Here is a 20,257-nt window from a genome sequence, read left to right on the forward strand (position 1 = left end):
GAGACTACGAGAAGGAGACTACAAGAAGGAGACTACAGGGAGGAGACTACAGGGAGAAGACTACAGGGAGAAGACTACGAGAAGGAGACTAGGGAGGAGACTACAGGGAGGAGACTAGAAGGAGACTACAAGAAGGAGACTACAAGAAGTAGACTACAGGGAGGAGACTACGAGAAGGAGACTACAGGAGTGAGTCGATGAGGACTGACGTAGGTGACAGGAGCGAGGACGTGACGATAACAAGGTCACAACTGTTCGTAAACCACAAGTGTTTATTTAAAAGATCTTTTTAAGGGTCCTTGAGACGCTCGTCCCTCTGATGCAGAATTAACTCGCTCACCTTTACATGCAGGTGGAGACCGAAACGAGACGAAGTTTAAGTGATAAACAAAATGCAGAGAGGTCGTCAGACGTCGCTCCTCTTTCCGCACATCGTCGTCTCAGAACAAAGACGGCCGACCGGTGGGATCAATCTGAGCCGCCAGAATCAGAGGGATGCGTCTCCCTGGAGACCCGGCTGTCGCCGTGTTGTTTCCGTGGTGACGCGGAGGTCAGTGAATCCCTGCTGGAGAGCTTTCGACAGTTTGACCAACGTGTTGCTGATCAATAAGTTCTTCATTTACTACTTATTAACATTGATTAAGCATTAGTTCTCCAATTACATCAACGTTCATCTTAATGGGAAAAAATTAAACCAGACACTGATTTTTTAACTTTACTAAAGCTGTTAAATCCTTTATTTTTACATTTCTGATCAATAAGCAGTAGCATAAAGTACATTTACTCAAATAAGTACACGCATGAGGTACTTTACTGCAGAGGACCACGAGATGCGTTTAAAGTCTCTAAAAAACAGTAAACGTGAGTTTATCAAGTAGAAAAACAAGCTTTTGATATCAACATTTATTAAGCAGTAGTTTGTCATCAGCTAGTAAACCAGCTGTTCCCCTGAACTCTGGAAACCTTTAATCATTCAATCAAAACACTGTGGATGGAAACTCTCCTCGATGCTGCAACAGCTGGGGGGTCCGGGGGGGTCTGGGGGGGTCATGAGATCAAGAGTTCCTCACGGAGGCACTGCAGAGTTTTTAAATTAAGAGCAAAACGGTCAACAAATCGCACCAATGTATCGGGTTCCAAAACATCAAACATATCATGCGTCGCCACGACGCCGTCCCTTCTCCGTCGCCACGACAACGGACAACCGTCGTCTCCTCCACAACCCGGCTGACTCGGTCCGGTCCTCCTCCGCTCAGAACTGCACGGCGCTGGGCGGGATGTCGAACATGGAGGGGTCAAACTGCTGTCCCCTGAAGGGCGAGCCTTCGGCCTCCCAGCCCTTCTTCAGCATGTCGTGCACCTTCTGTGGGGGTGAGGGGGGGTCAGTATAGATGATAGAGACCTCTACAGGAAGCCAGTAAAACTGATCCAATAGAGTAAACACTCAACGGTGGAACAGAACCAAATGGACATTTCTAGTCGCTGCTGGAGGACCTTTTGTTTCTCATCTACGACGTGATGTAAACAGACTGGTTCCCATAGATCAGGAGTCTTCAACGGGAGATGGAGCAGGGACCCCCTATTCTACTGAGTTTGGTCGCCATCTGTTATCTTTGAGCTCCGCCCTCTTAAGACGTGAGCATGAAGGGATCTGATTGGCTGGTGCCTGTGATGTCATGAGAGCTGCTGGTGGACAGAAAGACGTCTCCTCCATCAATGTATCCGTTTCTACGATATGTTGGATTTGTGTAATTTAAAGACAATAAATACAATTCTGATTCTGAAGAATTTCAATTTGCGGTGAAGAAATTGTACCTTCACGGACCCCTAAAGACCTCTGCCATAGAGGATCAGGACTAAGCTGAGACTGGTTCCCATAGAGGATCAGGACTAAGCTGAGACTGGTTCACATAGAGGATCAGGACTAAGCTGAGACTGGTTCCCATAGAGCTGAGCGCTCGCTGTTGTTGTTCTTTCTGACAGGGAGGTGGAGACGGTGCTTTCAGGGTCCGATCGATGCTGCGAGGTGCGTCCGCTCCCGCCGCCCCCCTCGCCATCCACGCCTTAAATCTCCGGCTGCTTTTAGAATAACTTATGTTCCCGTTAAGATGGTTCAGCTGCTGTAGAGAAAAGGGCGCCGTCTCTCGCTCTTTAATCTCATGAAGTGCTCGGAGAGAACGACAGCTTTGTTTCTCCGACGCGCCCTGAAAGCAGCTCCGTATCTCAGCATCTCACCGTCCTAGATGAGCTTTGGCGTGTTTGGCAGAGTGTACAACCAGTATGGATCAACCCATTAACCAATTGATCCATATATATAAGGCGCTCCGGATTATAAGGCACGGTCGTTTTGTGAGGAAGTTAAAGCCTTTTAAATGCGCCTTGGAGTGCGGACAATGCGGTATATTTACTTTAATACCACAAGAGGGCGCCGCGTTTGTTGAACAACGACAGGCGGACAAGAGCAGCAGTTTGGAGCGAGAGCCTTATTGTTTTATTAATCTGTCCGTTTAAATGGTTTGTGCTTCATCAACTAATGTTTCACATCATAAATATTTTTATGATAATTCCAAACTTTTAAAAATTGAAAATTAAAAAAAACTATTTATTGTAAATGACCTCTCGCGGCCCACCTGCACACTTTGGGAATCGCTGCCATAGGGGATCAGGACTCAGCTGAGACTGGTTCCCGTAGGGGACGAGGACTCACCGTCTCGTGGCTTTGGGGCTTCCCCTGCAGCTTCTGGTGGTAGTCGAAGGAGAGGCGGTCCAGCACGGCGTGCTCCTCCTCGTCCACCGTCGCCATGGAGCGCTCCCTGTTGATCTGGTTTATGTCGATCTCCTCCTCCCCCTTCAGGACCGCGTTCCACCAGACCTCCGAGGTCTTACTGAGCGACAGCTGGAGGCCAGAGGGGCGGTGAGGAGGTGTGTGTGTGTGTGTGTGTGTGTAGCGGGTGTGTGTGTGTGTGCGCTCACCACCACACAGCTGCCCGGCTCCAGGCTCCACAGCGACGTCTCCGTGTTGATCTTGTGGGTGAAGTCTCCCTCCATCAGCGTCCTCTCCTCATCGCCCTCCCGCACGCACACCTGCATGCCGCCGGCCTGCAGGTCCACTCGGACCTGAGGACAGCAAGTGGGACACGGCGGGGGTGAGACTCGGGGGGGGGGGGTGAGAGCCCCTGCCCCCCACCCCCCGGGACACAGACGGAGGCTTTACCTGTCGGCCTTTGACGACCGCTTTGGGAACGAAGACCCGGACCTCCACGTCGGTGTAGTCCTGGGACCAGCTGTAGTTCTCCCTCATGGCGCCGTTGTAGCTGTCGGGGTCCGACTGGAACTTCTCCTGCGTCCTGGAGTGAGTCAACGAAACGTGATCCGTGTTCTGAGGCCTCCCCATAATCCAGCCAACGATAAGACGATTTAAACATCATCATTATTGAATACTAGAGCTGGACAAAAGGAAAACAAACATTTTGCCTTCAATTCATTCGTACAGAACGCCACCTCCAGTAAGTCAGAGCTTCACGTGCTGCATTCTGTGCAGTGACCAGCAGGGGGCGACTCCTCTGCTCCCATAGACGTCTATGAGGAAATGACTCTACTTCTCTCTGGATTTATTCCCTCAGTAAACATTGTAAACATGAGTTTATGTCTCAGTCTCTAGTTTCAAGTCTTCTTCAACACAACATGATGTTCATTTAGTGAGTTATGGTCCATTTAGAGTCAAACAGGCCATAAAGCAGGGGACGCTTTAGGCTGTATGTATATTTAGCAAGATGTTGATTCGATTGACAGATGGAGGTCACTCACACGTCTGCTGAGGTCGTGACAGCTGCAGCTGCCTGACCTCCCTGACCTCCCGGGGCCGTCGGCTCAGAACCTTCCGAGGAAGCCGGAGCGTCGGGCGGAGGGCTCTCCACCGCCTCCTCGGCGCTCCGCTCCTCCACCTCCTCCGCGGCGGCGGCGGCGACCTCCAGCTCTTGAACGGCCGGAGGAACCCGCCGGCTCTCCTCCCTCCTCCTCCGCTCGCCGTGCTGCCGCTCGCGGTCGCTCTCCGCCAGCTTCTCGAACAGCTTGAAGGTCTGAAGGGGGAACGGAGGACGATCAGGGGAGGAGCTGCTGCTCTTTGGTGAAACAGGAAGTAGATTCTCACCAGGGGGGGAAAAAAGTCACCACAGCAAACTCCCCAAAACAAACTGTTAAGGATCAAGTGTCACAGAAGTGAGATAAGATTAACAAAAAAGGGAAAGTGAGACCCTTTAATAAGTTGTGAAAGGCAAATAATGAAACTGAATTCTGTGTTGCAAATGAAACCACTTTAAAGGCCAGTGAAATATAATTTACGCCCGTTTAAGACGTTGTTGACACAGACGGGATGGACAAAATAATAGCAACGCGTCTCTTTTTATCCATCTGTAAAAACACAAACAGCCAGCAGCAGCGTGGATGCCCGGCGTCGCCATGGCAGCGGGAATAACTGCACCTTGAGCACCATCTTCTCCGCCACGCCGGGCGGGAAGCCCATCTTGTCGGCGGGGGCCGCCAGCAGGCGGTAGAAGTCCGTCTTGCGGTACAGAAAGCCGAAGTAGACCTGCAGGAAGTCCTGGATGTTCCCGACGTGCTGCAGGATGCCGAGCAGCGCGTTGTCGTACATCTCTGTCATCTGCAGCGGCGACGCCATGGCGGCTTTTAACGGGATTCTTTGACGCGGGAGCGCGTTCACCGACCGTTAAAGTGTCCCGACCGACGAGTTCCGGACCGGAAACAGACCGCCGTCTTCGACGAATACAAGCTTAAGTCTCGGCGGGACTCGCTCAGCAACGTTTCTTGACGCCGCTGTTACTCCTTCCAGAACAACAACACTTCCGGCGCAGGTTTTTCACAATAAGGACGAGGTTTCTACAAATAGATTGAAACCAACGCCTATTAACAGAAGAACACAAAATGAGTTTTTATTGATGCAGTATATTGTGTACTTTAACAAAAAAATGTAACTAGTAACATCACAATAAATGTTTCGAAAGCTATCTATTCTCTAAACTATTTATTCTTTCGTCATCCGGTCGGTTCGGCTCAACAGTCCTCCGGTGGAAACAGATGCACGGCTGTTGAAATCGTTCCAGTGTTCATGCATAGCTTACCGGACAAACAACACATCTGGTATTTAAACACGACTCACAATCATTCATGTCATTTTCAGTGTAAATTAAAAGTTTAAATCATAACGAGTGTTTCTACTAGTTTGGTAAAATCTACGGGCAACATTCTCACTAAAAAACATGGCGGCGTCCTTGAGCAGCACAGCAAGCGCGAGGCTTCTGGTCAGTATGACGCATATTTACACGTTTCAGATATTGAAATGAATCAAGTTTGACATGTTAACATGTCAGTGTGCGCGGGTTCTTTCGACGGTGCGGTGTGAGAGCGTGTTTATTCAGATGCTAATGTTTTAAGTTAGCTTTAGCCAACGTAGCTTCATGTTCGTCACGTTACGATTCGACGCCTTGAGTTTGTGTACAAACGACGTGTCAGCTAAATGGACTGTTAAACGCTCTTCTGTCTCGCTGTGGGTCAAACGCCACATTCAGGGGAACGCTGACCCGGTGACTCTTGTCTCATAACTCGTCCCGTGGACCTGACGGTGTCTCCCGTTTGTGTCCTCAGAGCTCGTTGCGGTCGGGCTCGCTGAGCCGAGGCCTCCACGTCACCGCGGCGCGCTGCAAGGTAAACACGTCGCCGCAGCGACCCATCCCGGTGGATCACTCGTGAAGACGTCGATGACGTCTTTTTAGTAGACGTTGTGTATCTGCGATCGGCACGAGGCCGTAATGGAGGAGTGGGCGCTCGGCTTTTGGACGCTTCGCTTAAAGATTGTTGTCACTGAACTTGCTCCTTTCTTTCTCCTCCCTCTCAGAACCGAGCGGCTCGTGTCCGAGTGGGCAAAGGAGACCGACCCCTGACCTACGAGGAGGCGCTTCCGCCCCATCACATCGCCCACCGTAAAGGGTGGCTGTCGCAGCACACCGGTGAGCGCGCTCCTCCAGCAGCGTCTGACTCCACGTCTCGATCCACGTCGTCACCAAACGTGACAAACATCAACTGCTCGGTTCAAACCGTTGTATTTTATCGTTTCGATCTCAGATACTTAAGTCCGGTAACCGTATCGATCGTCTCCCCATTGATGACAATGGCGCCTGAGAGGGCACGTGTGATTTACTCACCTGGGGCACCCGTCCTTCCCGCCGCTCACAGGTAACCTGAGGGGAGAGGAGGGCACGGCCGAGCGGACCGTGGAGGACGTGTTCGTGAGGCGCTTCATATTCGGGACCTTCCACGGCTGCCTGGCCAACGAGCTCGTGATCAAGCGGCGCGGCAACGTGCTGGTGGTGTGCGCTTTGATGCTGCAGAAGTTACAGCCGCAGAAGTTTTACTTCTTGATCGGCTACTCGGAGACGATGCTGTCGCACTTGTACAAGTGCCCCGTGAAGTTGGAGGTGCAGACCCTGCAGGATAAGGCCGTGTACAAGTACCTCTGATGGAGCGGCGTGCTGGGAACACGCTGTACTTCTGCTCTTGTATAAAACTCCCGTCATCCGAGCTCGCAGTGATGTCATCGCTGCTTTTGTGATTAAAAGTTGTTTAACAAATGTAAAAAACGACCTGGTTTAATACACAGTATATATGTACTTATACTGCATTTTAACGGTTATTTATATTTGGAAATGGCAATGTCTTTTCTCACATCATGAAATCTTTATGTAGAAATTATGAAAACAAAGTTAAATGCGTCACACAGAAAAACAGTAAAAATACAGAAATCAGAACCTGTAAATGAAACTTGAATGATGAAATCAAGAAAAGGGATTTAATAAAGATTCAATTTAAATAAACTAATAACTCATGGTTTGCAAGTGAAGAAAGAATAATTGTTTTATTCATTAAAGAAACGTAAATAATGAAGTCAGAGTCAAGTGTAATTACCAGTTGAACCAGATAGATTTCAAACATTTATATATTTTTTAAATGCAGGTCAAGAACCTTCAGGCTCTTAAACAACGGACTCGCAGATGGGATTTTATTTTCTTGTTCAAATAAACCTTTTGGGGTCCTTCCACCTACTTTAAAATCAGAGATACTTTAAAATCAGAGATTTGTTAATGTACACTGTTAATATAGTAATAATTAACTTAATGATGTCCTTGTGGATTTTTCCAGCTAATTTATAGTGTGTTATTTAACGTTCGTCACAGTGCAGAAAGATTCACATTTAAAGGCCTCGTCGGCTCAAAGATCAAAGAGTTTGCTTCAAATGAAACTCGATGGATTCATCACAGAAAAATCGTCACAAAAAAGTGTGACAGCACTTTACAAAAGGCTCTTCACAAACGTCCTCATTAATACTCGTGTAAAATATATAACATGAGGATTAAAAATTGTCTTTCAAAATGTTTAAATCTGAGGAGCAACAACTGGACAAACAGACAATGTCCTATAAAAAAAAAAAACATTAAAGAATGAGGTCAAACTCCACTGAGGTTCAGGTGAAGGAGATGGTTGGACCAGGTTAGCTTAGCTTAGCATAAAGACCCCAAACAGGAAGAAATTGCTCGCCTCGTTCCGTCCAAAGGTGACAAAATGTCGCCTAAAGACATCGGATTAAAACTTTCTATGTTTCAAAAACCGTTACGTCAAAAAGCAGCAGGTTGAGGTTTCGTACCGACACACAAAGACTCGAATTAAGCATCAAAACATAAATTCTACGATCAAAGAGCTTTACGTTTACTTTTGTACGGCGCTGGGCTGGTATTTCATGACAATTTATAATGCTAAGCTAATTAGCCCCTGGTGAGCGCTTCATACTGACCAGACAGACGTCAGTGGAATCGTCTTCTGATCCAACAAGAGTGAATGATCAATACAATGAAAAAGAAAAAACATCTTTGGTTGTTTTCAGTTGAGAAACATGTTCAGAAGCTCAGACGCTCATAAAAAAAAGTCACGTCTAACGAAGTGGTCGTCGACCAAAAGAGACCAACCGCCTCACGGCGCCGTTACTTGTTGTCACGGCAACTGTCGCCCTGACAGGACTGAAGCTTTATGAGCCGCTGGTTCATCGACTGCAGGACGGCCGGATCCACCTGCTTCACGATGTTCTCCAGCTGGTGGGGGTCCGACGTCAGGTTGTACACTTCAACGAACGACTGGGGACACGAAGAGGAGGAAACGCTTCATCCTTCAGTTCATCACCAACATTCACCACATAAAGAAACGCTTCATCCTTCAGTTTATCACCAACAATCATCACTTAAAGAAACGCTTCATCCTTCAGTTTATCACCAACAATCATCACTTAAAGAAACGCTTCATCCTTCAGTTTATCACCAACATTCATCACTTAAAGAAACGCTTCATCCTTCAGTTTATCACCAACATTCACCACATAAAGAAACGCTTCATCCTTCAGTTTATCACCAACAATCATCACTTAAAGAAACGCTTCATCCTTCAGTTTATCACCAACATTCATCACTTAAAGAAACGCTTCATCCTTCAGTTTATCACCAACATTCACCACATAAAGAAACGCTTCATCCTTCAGTTTATCACCAACATTCATCAGATAAAAACGCTTCATCCTTCAGTTCATCACCAACATTCATCACATAAAGAAACGCTTCGTCCTTCAGTTTATCACCAACATTCACCACATAAAGAAACGCTTCGTCCTTCAGTTTATCACCAACATTCACCACATAAAGAAACGCTTCATCCTTCAGTTTATCACCAACATTCACCACATAAAGAAACGCTTCATCCTTCAGTTTATCACCAACATTCATCACATAAAGAAACGCTTCGTCCTTCAGTTTATCACCAACATTCACCACATAAAGAAACGCTTCGTCCTTCAGTTTATCACCAACATTCACCACATAAAGAAACGCTTCATCCTTCAGTTTATCACCAACATTCATCACATAAAGAAACGCTTCATCCTTCAGTTTATCACCAACATTCATCACTTAAAGAAACGCTTCATCCTTCAGTTTATCACCAACATTCATCAGATAAAAACGCTTCATCCTTCAGTTCATCACCAACATTCATCACATAAAGAAACGCTTCGTCCTTCCGTTTATCACCAACATTCATCACATAAAGAAACGCTTCATCCTTCAGTTTATCACCAACATTCATCACTTAAAGAAACGCTTCATCCTTCAGTTTATCACCAACATTCACCACATAAAGAAACGCTTCATCCTTCAGTTTATCACCAACAATCATCAGATAAAAACGCTTCATCCTTCAGTTTATCACCAACATTCACCACATAAAGAAACGCTTCGTCCTTCCGTTTATCACCAACATTCACCACATAAAGAAACGCTTCGTCCTTCAGTTTATCACCAACATTCACCACACAAAGAAACGCTTCGTCCTTCCGTTTATCACTGCGTACCTCGCTGTCGGCGAACTCGCAGTACTGGAGGTCGTTCTGTGGGTCCAGCGTGCGGACGCAGGCGTACGTGTTGTTGAAGGCGTCTTCACAGACGCAGTCTGGGAAACATTGCTGAAGAAGACATTTTCTAATGAAGTGTTGGAATCATCGTCATCACAACGTTCACTTTTCTAAAACACATCACTTCTTTTCCCTCCGAGTTTAGTTTAAAAAGAGGACGGACGGGTTGTCCTTGGTCCTGCGAGGAGACATTCCCCCCCGAGCTCTTGAGGACCACGCGGCGCTCAGATCTCCTCTGCCTCGTTCTTCATTCGATTCTCTGGTTCATTTCTGAGCAAAAAAGGAGATTTTATGTTTCCCCCTAAAACCATAAAATGAGGGAAGAAACTACATTTAACGCCCGAAAGGTTTGTGATGCTTCCGTTCATCTATACTCCCCTCTGTGTGTGTCTGTGTGTGTGTGTGTGTGTGTCTGTGTGTGTGTGTCTGTGTGTGTGTGTGTGTCTGTGTGTGTGTGTCTGTGTGTGTGTGTGTCTGTGTGTGTGTGTGTGTCTGTGTGTGTGTGTGTCTGTGTGTGTGTGTGTGTGTGTGTCTCTTTTTAGCATTATTTCCCCCTGATGGTAAACTAAACCCAATCGACCCTTAATCCCGTCCTGGATACTCACAGAGAGTCCCGGGCCCAGTGTGGGGCAGGCGGGGTCGGTGGTTGGATGTCCCTCTCCGTTGTACTCCACCAGGAAGAAGGGACGGGTGGTCCCGTTACGCAGGGAGGGGGCCTGAGGGGCAAATCCACGATTATCACCATTATATTACTATTAATGGTGCTTTTATTTTGGTGAGAAAACTGATGTAAAGCTCTTATAGTTTATCTTTACTCATGTGCGTGTGCGTGTGTGTGTGTATGTGTGTGTGTATGTGTGTGTGTGTGTGAAGACGGACCATCTGAGAGAGGAAAGACTGTCCGTCCACGTCCACTGAAGACAGGTCGGTCCCAGAGATGTCCAGAATGGTGGGGGCCAGGTCGATGTTCAGCACCGGCGCCTGACGGAGGTCATCACACAATGAAACGTGTGTGTGTGTGTGTGTGTGTGTGTGCGTGCGTGCGTGCGTGTGCGTCCGTGTCCGACCTGCAGCGTCTGCTGGGGTTTGATTCCCGGGCCGCGGACCATCAGCGGGACCCGGATGTCAAATTCGTAGAGCTGCCTCTTGTCGATGGGCAGCGAGAACTGACCTGAACAGCGAGGGGGGGTCGGATGGGGTCAGAGGTTAATACGACGGGCAAACAGGCGGCTGGCGGTGCTGTGAAGGGGGGGCTCTGACCTGTGTGGTAGCCGTTGTCCGAGGTGTAGAAGATGTAGGTGTTGTTGAGCTCTTTGATGCTCTCCAGCTTGTTGACCAGCGACTCCACCAGGTCGTCCAGCGACAGCAGCGTCTGCCACCTGCACGGGTCAAAGGTCACCTGAGGTCACATGCGGCTTGTGCTGCGTCAAGCGTTGATGTTGTTGGTCCCTCTAGTTCTGACAGGAGACGTTTCTTTCCACAGTCAGAATGTGGGACATTTGATTGTGGGGAAATCAGGCACCAGAACCTGCCGGCTTCCTTCTTCAGAACCTCTGACGTGAGGCGGTGCAGCGGTTTTACCTTTTCCGGTACGCGCTGTCCAGGAAGGCGAGCGAGCTGAGCGCCATCGGGTTCTCGGGCTGACGCAGCAGCCAGTGTTTGTCCTGATGGTCACATGATGAGAACGCGTCACCTTTACGGTCACCAAGAGGAACTTTTACCGAGCGGTGGTTCTGTCGCCCCCTCAGGAAGCCTCTGCTGGGGGTCTGCGTGACGAGGATCTGCAGCGAACGTAGACCGGTTCGGGTGTTCGGGGGGGGGTCAACGTGGTCTCACCTTCCCCGGTTTGTCGAAGCTTCCGCCTCGGGGCGCTTTGACGTCGGCGAACTGCTTCTGGTACTTCGGCGCCGGCGTCCAGGGGGAGTGAGGAGCCGGAGGACACAGCAGGAGGAAGAAGGGACGCTGGGGGCTCCGGTCCTCCAGGAAGCGGAGCGACCGGTTGGCCTGGATGGAGGAAACGTCATTCAGCGTGACAATCATTAGAAAAGCGTTTACGCAACGGCCAACACTCATCTGCAGTGACTCATCGATCGCCATCTTGGGTTTTTTTTTGCATTTATGAGCTCGTAAAAAAAAAACTGCCTTCAGTCACAAGTTGAAACATTCCTGCGGCTCGTAAACTCCATTTACAGGAAACATCCAGATAAAAAAAATAAAAAGCACAAAGAAGCTGTGAGGACTCACGATGAGGTCGGTCAGGTAGTCCGACTCGTAGCGGTCTCCGTGCTTCTCCTCCACGCCGTTCACCGACAGCGTGTAGTTGAAGTACCGAGAGTTTCCCACCTGGAGCCGTAAGCACAGAAGAAGAGCTGAGTACACGGCGGAGTGTGTGTGTGTGTGTGTGTGTGTGTCACTCACCAGTGCGTGCCACTGGTCCCAGCCCGGTGGAACGTGGCCAACGTCTCCCGCCTCCTTCCTGCCGTACTGATGCAGGGAAAAGAATAACGAACAGTTGGATCACCTGCACGAGTTCTTCTGCAGCACAGACGTGTTCTGGCTTCCTCTGCGCTCACCTGGTTCAGGTACTTCCCGGCGAAGAAGGTCTGGTACTTCTGCTTGCTGAGGTGGACGGGGAAGGCCGAGGCCTCGGGGCCCTTCTGCCAGCGAGCGCTGGAGCAGCTCCCCGCCAGCGAGTTGTTCCTCACCTGGTGGTTGTGGGGGTACTGGCCCGTCAGGACGCTGCTCCTGCTGGGGCAGCACAGCGGGGTCACCGTGAACTACCGGGGGGGGGGGATTATAGACACGTCACCGTCCGCGCTTTAGCATCGCGTTGCATTACGCTTGTATTCTATTTAGTGTGAAAAAGATGTCAAACAAATGCAGTAAAAAGTGGATTATTTCTCTCGAACATTAGAATGTGAGTATCGTACTTACAGCATTCACAAATACTGCCCCCGCGTCGCCGATCAAGGCTTTGGTTTTCTTCATGGGGGTCTGAGAACACAAACCACAACAGACTTCAACAGGTAATAAAGTTATGAACATTTGATCCATAATGAATTCATTGTTACTGTGTGGAACATCTTGCCGATAAATAATCTCACATGGTGGAATCATCTGTTATTGGACGTGTATGTTTGCACACACATGCAATTAGTCTCCGGTTACACGTTTCTCTGTCAGACATATTTAACAAATAAACAACAGAATATTGAAAAACCTGAAAAAAGACACTAGAGACAACGAAATAGAACCCAAAACTCAGCATGAACATTACTCATGTGTACAATATAAATGTGTAGTGCAGATGGACGCGTCTTCTTAATTGTTCATCAGAATGAGAATAAAAAACTAACTATTTACAAGACAAAGAAAAGCAGCAAAATGTTCAAATCGTTTGATTCTTTTGTGCTGATCAACTCGATCGAATAAGCGACTTTGAGCAAAGAGAAGAAGCTTCCTGCTTCACTTCCTGAATAAAACACACCAGAGTACCACAAAGTACCACAGAGTACCACAGAGTATGACAAAGTACCACAAGGTACCACAGAGTACCACAAGGTACCACAGAGTATGACAAAGTACCACAAGGTACCACAGAGTACCACAAAGTATGACAAAGTACCACAAAGTACCACGGAGTATGACTAAAGTACCACAGAGTACCACAAAAGTACCCCAGAGTACCACAAAAGTACCACAGAGTACCATGGTGCCCCTCTGAGGCGGCCTTTGATCTCACACGTGTCTTTAGGACCGACACGGGGACTTAATGAGAAGTGACTTCCGGTATCGCCCCCCCTCACTCACCATCCCCCCCAGCTGCACGTCCTGGTCGTCCGCGAGGATGAGGATGACGTTGCTCGGCAATGCGGCACACCTGGCGCAGCAGGTGAGCAGCGCGAGCAGCGCGAGGAGCGCGACGCCCCCCCGCCGGGCTCCGCGCGCCGCTCCGGCTCTTCTCCCCGGACCGGACATTCGAGCACGCGGGACGCGTCGGGACACCCTAGACCCAAAACCCTGCCCTCCGGAGACTGAGGTGTTTGAGGAAGTGGAGCGCGAGGGCGCCGGTGGTCATGTGATCAGACGGAGGGGGCGGAGCTAAGAGTGAGAACATGTTGTATAAGGCGGATTTCAACTACTTCCTTACGACCAAACACCTGTGAACATAACATACAATATCCTAAAGGATATATTTATTAAAAAATAAACGTTATATTGCAAATTTAGTACGTTATACTATGTCATCTTTTATAGTATTTTATGAATGTATTTTTGACAACAGTATAATATTCTTCAACTGAATAAAATGCTGAACAGTAACATGCTGCTCTAACATTGATGGTTCAGTATTAATTCTCCAATAATGTATAATACTATAATACATAGGAATTAAGCTAATATAAATCTAAATGTGCAACATAGAGGGTTATGTGGTAACTACTTAGAAAACTCAAATATTAAATTGAGACTGTGTGTGAAGTCACAGCCTTGAAATACTAAAATGATGAGATAAAAAGCTCAAATTCCTGAATTGCTGACTTTGACTGGAGTTTTTATGAGGTGGTAAGTAAGATGTTTATTTGCTGATTTAAATAATAACAATTCATAATAGTTGTATATATATTATTAGTATAAGTGTTATTGCCATTATTATCCTTATAATTATTATGATGTAAAATATAGTAATCAATGTAGACTTACCATTTCCAACTTTTTTTTCTCCAATTTTACATATAATATATATATAACGGAAGAAAATATCTATCATAATCTTCCATCGCGCAGTTTCTAGTCGGAACTATTTTGATGACGCACAGTCTCCGCAGCTGCTTCCGCCCGCACGCTTCACAGAAGTTTGCATCGTTTGTTCACCGTTAACCTACTTCTCAGAATGAAGTTCGTTACTTCAGACACCTGCACGTAACCGCGTCGCAACACAAACACGGAAGACTCTTCTCGTCATGTTCAGCTTTATAAAAGTAAGCTAGCAGGAAGTAAACCGAGCTACTGCGGAAAGTACCGTTAGCACAACGTACAGGCGATATTCAAGCTAGTTTCCCTCCCAGCGTCAGATGTAACAACATGGTGCCTTTCAAGAGGAGGAAGCTCGTCTGCTCCGCTGCTGGGAGCCACACTGGGGCCACTGGGAGCCATGAGGGGGCCACTGGGAGCCATGAGGGGACCAGGTTCCCTCAGGTCGTTTTGTTCCTGCTGGAGAGAAAGATGGGAGCCAGTCGGAGACGTTTTCTCTCTCAGCTCGGGGAGAAGAAAGGATTCCAGGTGGAGCAGCTGCTCAGGTGAGATTCAAATATGTACAAATATTGTATTGGAGAGGTACTCAACAAAAGTATATTTAGTATTTATGAAGTACACATTCGAGTCGTTTGCCACTTGATACTTTTACACATTTATCTGACAGCTGATTATTTCTTCAATCTTAAACTTTTCTAAAGAAAATAAACGAAAAGTTAATAAAATATGTTGTTTTGTTAACATTTTTCCTGTTAAAACGTATGTGATGGTTTTCTGCTTTTCCTTTTTATGATGTTAATGTGTGAGTAAAAACTTTAATAATTGTAATATATTCGTAATAATAGTAGTAATATTCCAATATCTCTTTAATTTATAATAATAATAACAATCCATAAAAATATTCTTAATATGGTTTTATGTATATGTAATAGTTTTAACATACAATATTAGTAATATTGTTAGTCATGTTGTCTTTTCCCAGTGAGAGAGTCACACATGTCATCTGTGAGAATAACTCCAGTGAGGAGGTCAGAACTTGGCTGAGGTCGGAGGTCAGAGGTCAAACAGCTGCTCACCTGCTGGACGTCAGCTGGTTCACGGAGAGCATGAAGGCGGGACGTCCTGTCGAAGTACTGGACAGACACAAGCTACAGGTGAGTTAAAGCTGCATTCTGTGCAGTGACCAGCAGGGGGCGACTCCTCTGCTCCCATAGACGTCTATGAGGAAATGACTCTACTTCTCTGTAGTGACCAGCAGGGGGCGACTCCTCTGCTCCCATAGACGTCTATGAGGAAATGACTCTACTTCTCTGTAGTGACCAGCAGGGGGCGACTCCTCTGCTCCCATAGACGTCTATGAGGAAATGACTCTACTTCTCTGTAGTGACCAGCAGGGGGCGACTCCTCTGCTCCCATAGACGTCTATGAGGAAATGACTCTACTTCTCTGCAGTGACCAGCAGGGGGCGACTCCTCTGCTCCCATAGACGTCTATGAGGAAATGACTCTACTTCTCTCTTGATTTATTCCCTCAGTAAACATTGTAAACATGAGTTTATGGTCATGAACTTCATTTAGTAAATTTCGGTCCATTCAGAGCACGGGATGTTGTAGGGCGGGGCTTACTTTGATTGACAAGTTTCTACCAGAGACGTGTACAGTGACTCTACGCCCTCCTTAGTCCTTTTATGGTCACTTCGTGTTCACTGGTTGAGTAAAAACAAGATGCGACGACCAAAGCGCCGAACTCAAGGCTTCAAAACGATGAACCAAAAGACGTTGTCACGACGACTAAATTCACTTCTCATACTAAGTTAACGCTCCAAACAACTTCAGAAATCTATGAAACGTCGGGCAAAGGTTCCTGTCTAGCTTGTTCCGTGCGTTCCGACTGCTCCTTTACTCCGTCTCTCTTTCAGGAGCAGCAGACGGAAGAGGTGGAGGTGTTTTCTACACCCAGCTACGCCTGTCAGAGACGGACCACTCTGGACAACCACAACGCTGTCCTCACCGTACGTGTACATATTATATATATATGTATATTATTTTGTGTATAAATGTATTTCTACTCCGACGTTATGTTTCCCGTCCCAGGACGCTCTGTCGCTGCTGGCTGAAAACGCCGAGCTCAGCGGCGAGGACGGCCGAGGCGTCGCGTTCCGACGGGCCGCCGCCGCGCTGAAGGCCCTCCCCCTGCCGGTGACGCGCCTGACGCAGCTCGGGGGGGTCCCGTGTCTCGGGGGTCATTCGCTCAGAGTGATCAAGGTCAGCGGGAGATTGAAGCTCCCTTTGTTTATGTTGTTTATTTCTCACCTGCTTCGTCACACCGGAGGAAGAAGAAGAAGAAGGTCCGGGGGTTTGATCCTCTCTCCCCGTAGGACGTCCTGGAGAGCGGAGCGTCGCCTGAGGTCGAAGCTCTGCGGCGGTCTGAGCGCTTTAAAGCGCTGAAGGTTCGTCAGATGTTTGTAAATTACTTATGAATAGGATGAAAGCAACGAACGTAAAAAAAAGAACATAAAAATAAGAATAAGTTTTCCAAATCTTCTAGTTTTTCTTTCTTGAGTCCCATAATTCCCAACAGCAGCTCTGTTCCTCACTGAATATAATATATATCTGTCACTTTTCCTTCATGTCTTCTTCATCGCTTTGGCTCCACCTGGTGGCAGCAAAGGGAACCATCATCATCATCATCATCATCATTGTGTTCATGATGATGATGATCAAGTAGTTTATTCTGAATATAATAATGTGTGTTGCAAATAGTCCCCAGCAGACAGTGTTTTTTCAATGAATCATTTCAGGCGTCTAAATGACGGCTTTATATTACTTGACTTGTGGTCGTGAAGAAGAGACACTCTTCTGTGTGCGTGTGTTTCAGGTGTTAACCGGTATTTTCGGAGTTGGCGTGAAGACGGCGGGGCGGTGGATCGGGGAGGGGATCCTCACCCTGAGGCAGCTTCGGGATTCTGGGCCGACTCTCAACCGAGCCCAGCGAGCGGGCCTCCGTCACTACGACGACCTCAACCGGCCCGTCGGCAGGGCCGAGGCCGCCGCCGTGGCCGCCGTGGTGGAGGCCGCCGCCGGCTCCGTGCTGCCGGGGGCTCGGGTCACTCTGATCGGAGGATTCAGGAGGTAAAGCTTCGGTGACCCGCAGGGGTCAGAGGGGACGTTCATCCTCCGAGTCGAGACTGATTCAATCAATCCAGTTGGTCATTCATCTCGATGTCACGCATGAGACGCTATTCATTCAAAGGAAATGTTTCAAGTCCCCTTTTTATTCTCCAGGGGGAAGCAGACGGGCCACGACGTGGACTTCCTGATCACACACCCGGAGGAGGGCAGGGAGGCGGGACTGATGCCCAAACTGGTCTCCTGGCTGGACTCTCAGGTAACCGAAGTTCTGCTCCTCTAGAAGAAGAGAGAACTCAAATGTGTCTTTAGTGCAGAACAACTGGTGAGATAAATCCTAAAAAGAGCAAAAGCAAGTTGAATTTCTTTAATAACGTATTGAACAGAAGTTAAGAAGTCCACACACCTCATATTTGTAACGTATATCTCCATCCTCTCCTCTCGGCTCTGTGTCATTTCCTGAAGTTCAGTCAGTTTCTCTGATTTATGGCCACATGACTGCTGGTCTCAGATGAATCAATCATGACGTAAACGTTTTACTGAGGAGCTCAGAGTTAAACGTTTTCAACAGAATCTCGTTAAATTAAACGGGTGCAATTCTAACTAAGAACAAAGTTTATTTTTGAAATGTCCCTTTTTAAAGCTTTGTTTCTGTTGCGTTCAGGGAGCGTAGGACGGATGGAGGTCTGACTGTGTGTTGTGGCCCTCCTCCCTCCAGGGTTTCCTCTTGTACCAGAAAACCAACAGCAACTCTTACCTGGAGGCCGCGGAGGGACCCGCCCGGCCCGCCTCCAACATGGACCGCTTCGAGCGGTGCTTCTCCGTCTTCAAGCTGCCCGAGGAGGCGGGGCGAGGAGGCGCGGGGGCCGGAGGCGCGGGGGCCGGAGGCGAGGGGGGCCCGAGGCCCTGGCGGGCCGTGAGGGTGGACCTGGTGGTCTCCCCCGTAAGCCAGTTTGCCTTCGCCCTGCTGGGCTGGACCGGCTCCAAGGTGACCTTTCTGTGAGAGTGACCTCGTTGTAATTCTGGTGCACGACGCCTCCACTGACTCCGCCCCCTCCACTGACTCCGCCCCCTCCGCAGCTGTTTGAGAGGGAGCTGAGGCGCTGGGCGGGCCACGAGATGAACATGTGTCTGAGCAGCCACGCCCTGTACGACCACCGCCAGGTGAGCTCCACCCACCATGTGATAGGACTCCTAGAGGTCATGTGATCAAGAACCAGGAAGTGTAAAGAATGCAGCCAAACATAAATCACAATTTCACCTTCCTTTTGTTTCCGGACAGAAACAGAATTTATTTTGAAAATCCTTTTCATGTAGCGAGCAGAAATGTACTCGTGTTGATGGACATTTTTGTGGGAAAACAAATGAAAAATGAGGAGTGATGTCATAGGAAGTCATGTTCTCCTCTTCTATCGACGTCATACGTCGTGTTCCTGCAGAGCCGATACCTGAGGGCCTCTTCAGAGGAGGAGATCTTTGCTCATCTGGGTCTGGAGTACATTCCTCCGTCAGAGAGGAACGCCTGAACGCCCCTTGTGATCTCCTCACCTGCAGACAGGAAGCCCCGCCCACCAGATAAGTGTCATCGTGCTTGATACATATTTAATAAGGAAAAGGACTTTGTATACCGGTGACTGGAGAAGAAGTGGACGTTGTCATGGTGACGGCACTCGTGGGTTTGTGGACTGAAGTTCAGTGATTTCTTTTCTTCTCGTTGCCATCTTGGATTATTTCCTTCCCCGTGAACAGGAAGTGACCGTATAAGGAGGACGCCGTATACTGTTAGAGACCTGTCAATCACACGTAGCCCCGCCCTAGAGCATCCTCTGCTTTACGGTCTGTGTGACTCTAAACGTAATTTACTAAAGGAACATCGTGTTGTATGAAGAAGACTTCACAATGTAAACTTTACTTTGTATCACAAATACATCAAAGGTAAAAATGTCTCTACATTAAAATGTGCTGAAACAACAAGATGTCTGAATACGTGTGTGTGTGTCTGTGTGTCTCTGTTTGTGTGTGTACGCGCGTGTGTGTGTTTGTGTGCGTGTGTGTGTCTGTGTGAGCCCGTGTGTGTCTGCGTGTTTTTGTGTGTGTGTGTGTGTGTGTGTGTGTGTCTCACTGTGTGTGTGTGCCCGTGTGTGCCCGTGTGTGTTTGTGTGTGTGTGTGTGTGTTTGTCTCTCTGTGTCTCACTGTGTGTGTGTCTGTGTTTGTGTGTGTATGTGCCCGTGTGTATGTGCCTGTGTGTGTGTGTGTGTGTGCGTTTGTGTGTGCGTCTGTGTGTGTGTCTCACAGGCGGTTCCTTCACCTCCTAACAGCCTCATTAACCTCTAAATACTGGTTTAACATCAAAGACCACGTCAGTGACGACGCCTCCATCTGCTCCTCTTCCTCTGTGACACGAGCACACTTCTTCTCCACTTTTCCTTCTCCTTGTCTCCTTCTCCTTGTCTCCTCTCTGAAAAATAGTCCCGTCTCCTTCTTTTCAGTGAGCGGCTATAAGGACGCGTTTCGTTTCTCCTCCTCTCACACGTGTGTGTTTTTGACGCCGTATGTGTGAACCAAAAGGAGACACGGAGGAACCAGGAGACTCTCAGTCTGGACCTCTGACCTTTGACCTCGCACATCTTTGTGGAGATGTTAATTATTTCTGCTCAGCAGGAAAAACCACAACAATGACGTCTAGTTTTTGAATGAAAACGTATTTATTAAAAACGTTCCTCAGGCAGGAAGTAAAAATACTCTAATGAAGTATTCATCAACAAAATGTACCACGTCATGTCTGGAAAGTAGTTTTTATGAAAGATACATTTACTTCTTGTGGATGCAAAGATATAAAAACTAATTGAACAA

General features: G+C 47.9%; 4 protein-coding genes across 9 annotated transcripts; 2 read left to right on the plus strand and 2 right to left on the minus strand.

The window, feature by feature from the left end:
* Nucleotides 1-705: 705 nt before the first annotated feature.
* On the minus strand, nt 706-4,859 carry nudcd3 (NudC domain containing 3). Its single transcript, XM_040170174.2, has 6 exons — nt 4,481-4,859; nt 3,808-4,079; nt 3,215-3,347; nt 2,974-3,117; nt 2,708-2,896; nt 706-1,363 (listed from the first exon to the last, which is right to left on the minus strand). The coding sequence occupies exons 1-6, from the start codon at nt 4,676-4,678 to the stop codon at nt 1,253-1,255; spliced, it is 1,047 nt and encodes a 348-aa protein (XP_040026108.2). The 5' UTR covers nt 4,679-4,859; the 3' UTR covers nt 706-1,252.
* mrps24 (mitochondrial ribosomal protein S24) lies at nt 4,583-6,887 on the plus strand. 2 transcript variants are annotated; one of them, XM_078088724.1, is made up of 6 exons: nt 4,583-4,987; nt 5,078-5,157; nt 5,239-5,318; nt 5,662-5,721; nt 5,912-6,023; nt 6,250-6,887. In XM_078088724.1, exons 3-6 carry the CDS (start codon nt 5,277-5,279, stop codon nt 6,531-6,533), a joined length of 498 nt encoding a protein of 165 aa, XP_077944850.1. In that variant the 5' UTR covers nt 4,583-4,987; nt 5,078-5,157; nt 5,239-5,276; the 3' UTR covers nt 6,534-6,887. The 2 variants fall into 2 exon arrangements, with proteins under 2 accessions (XP_077944850.1, XP_040026110.1); XM_040170176.2 differs by lacking the exon at nt 4,583-4,987 and having other exon boundaries at nt 5,068-5,157.
* Nucleotides 6,888-6,901: 14 nt separating this feature from the next.
* gnsb (glucosamine (N-acetyl)-6-sulfatase (Sanfilippo disease IIID), b) lies at nt 6,902-13,616 on the minus strand. 2 transcript variants are annotated; one of them, XR_013452606.1, is made up of 13 exons: nt 13,331-13,616; nt 12,455-12,514; nt 12,094-12,297; nt 11,939-12,004; nt 11,765-11,863; nt 11,357-11,524; nt 11,102-11,184; nt 10,781-10,899; nt 10,588-10,691; nt 10,400-10,501; nt 10,126-10,236; nt 9,461-9,790; nt 6,902-8,198 (listed from the first exon to the last, which is right to left on the minus strand). XR_013452606.1 is itself a non-coding variant. In XM_040170170.2 (13 exons), exons 1-13 carry the CDS (start codon nt 13,496-13,498, stop codon nt 8,049-8,051), a joined length of 1,545 nt encoding a protein of 514 aa, XP_040026104.2. In that variant the 5' UTR covers nt 13,499-13,616; the 3' UTR covers nt 6,902-8,048. The 2 variants fall into 2 exon arrangements, 1 of the variants encoding a protein (XP_040026104.2); XM_040170170.2 differs by having other exon boundaries at nt 9,461-9,571.
* Nucleotides 13,617-14,317: 701 nt separating this feature from the next.
* polm (polymerase (DNA directed), mu) lies at nt 14,318-19,377 on the plus strand. 4 transcript variants are annotated; one of them, XM_078088695.1, is made up of 11 exons: nt 14,337-14,502; nt 14,590-14,820; nt 15,258-15,429; nt 16,194-16,286; nt 16,369-16,539; nt 16,653-16,724; nt 17,153-17,406; nt 17,560-17,662; nt 18,122-18,391; nt 18,484-18,567; nt 18,843-19,377. In XM_078088695.1, exons 2-11 carry the CDS (start codon nt 14,606-14,608, stop codon nt 18,927-18,929), a joined length of 1,521 nt encoding a protein of 506 aa, XP_077944821.1. In that variant the 5' UTR covers nt 14,337-14,502; nt 14,590-14,605; the 3' UTR covers nt 18,930-19,377. The 4 variants fall into 4 exon arrangements, with proteins under 4 accessions (XP_040026105.2, XP_040026106.2, XP_077944821.1 ...); XM_078088696.1 differs by having other exon boundaries at nt 16,200-16,286; XM_040170171.2 differs by having other exon boundaries at nt 14,318-14,820.
* The last annotated feature ends 880 nt before the right edge of the window (nt 19,378-20,257 follow it).

This window comes from Gasterosteus aculeatus, chromosome 14, assembly GCF_964276395.1.
Source record: "Gasterosteus aculeatus chromosome 14, fGasAcu3.hap1.1, whole genome shotgun sequence".
Lineage (NCBI taxonomy): Eukaryota > Metazoa > Chordata > Actinopteri > Perciformes > Gasterosteidae > Gasterosteus > Gasterosteus aculeatus.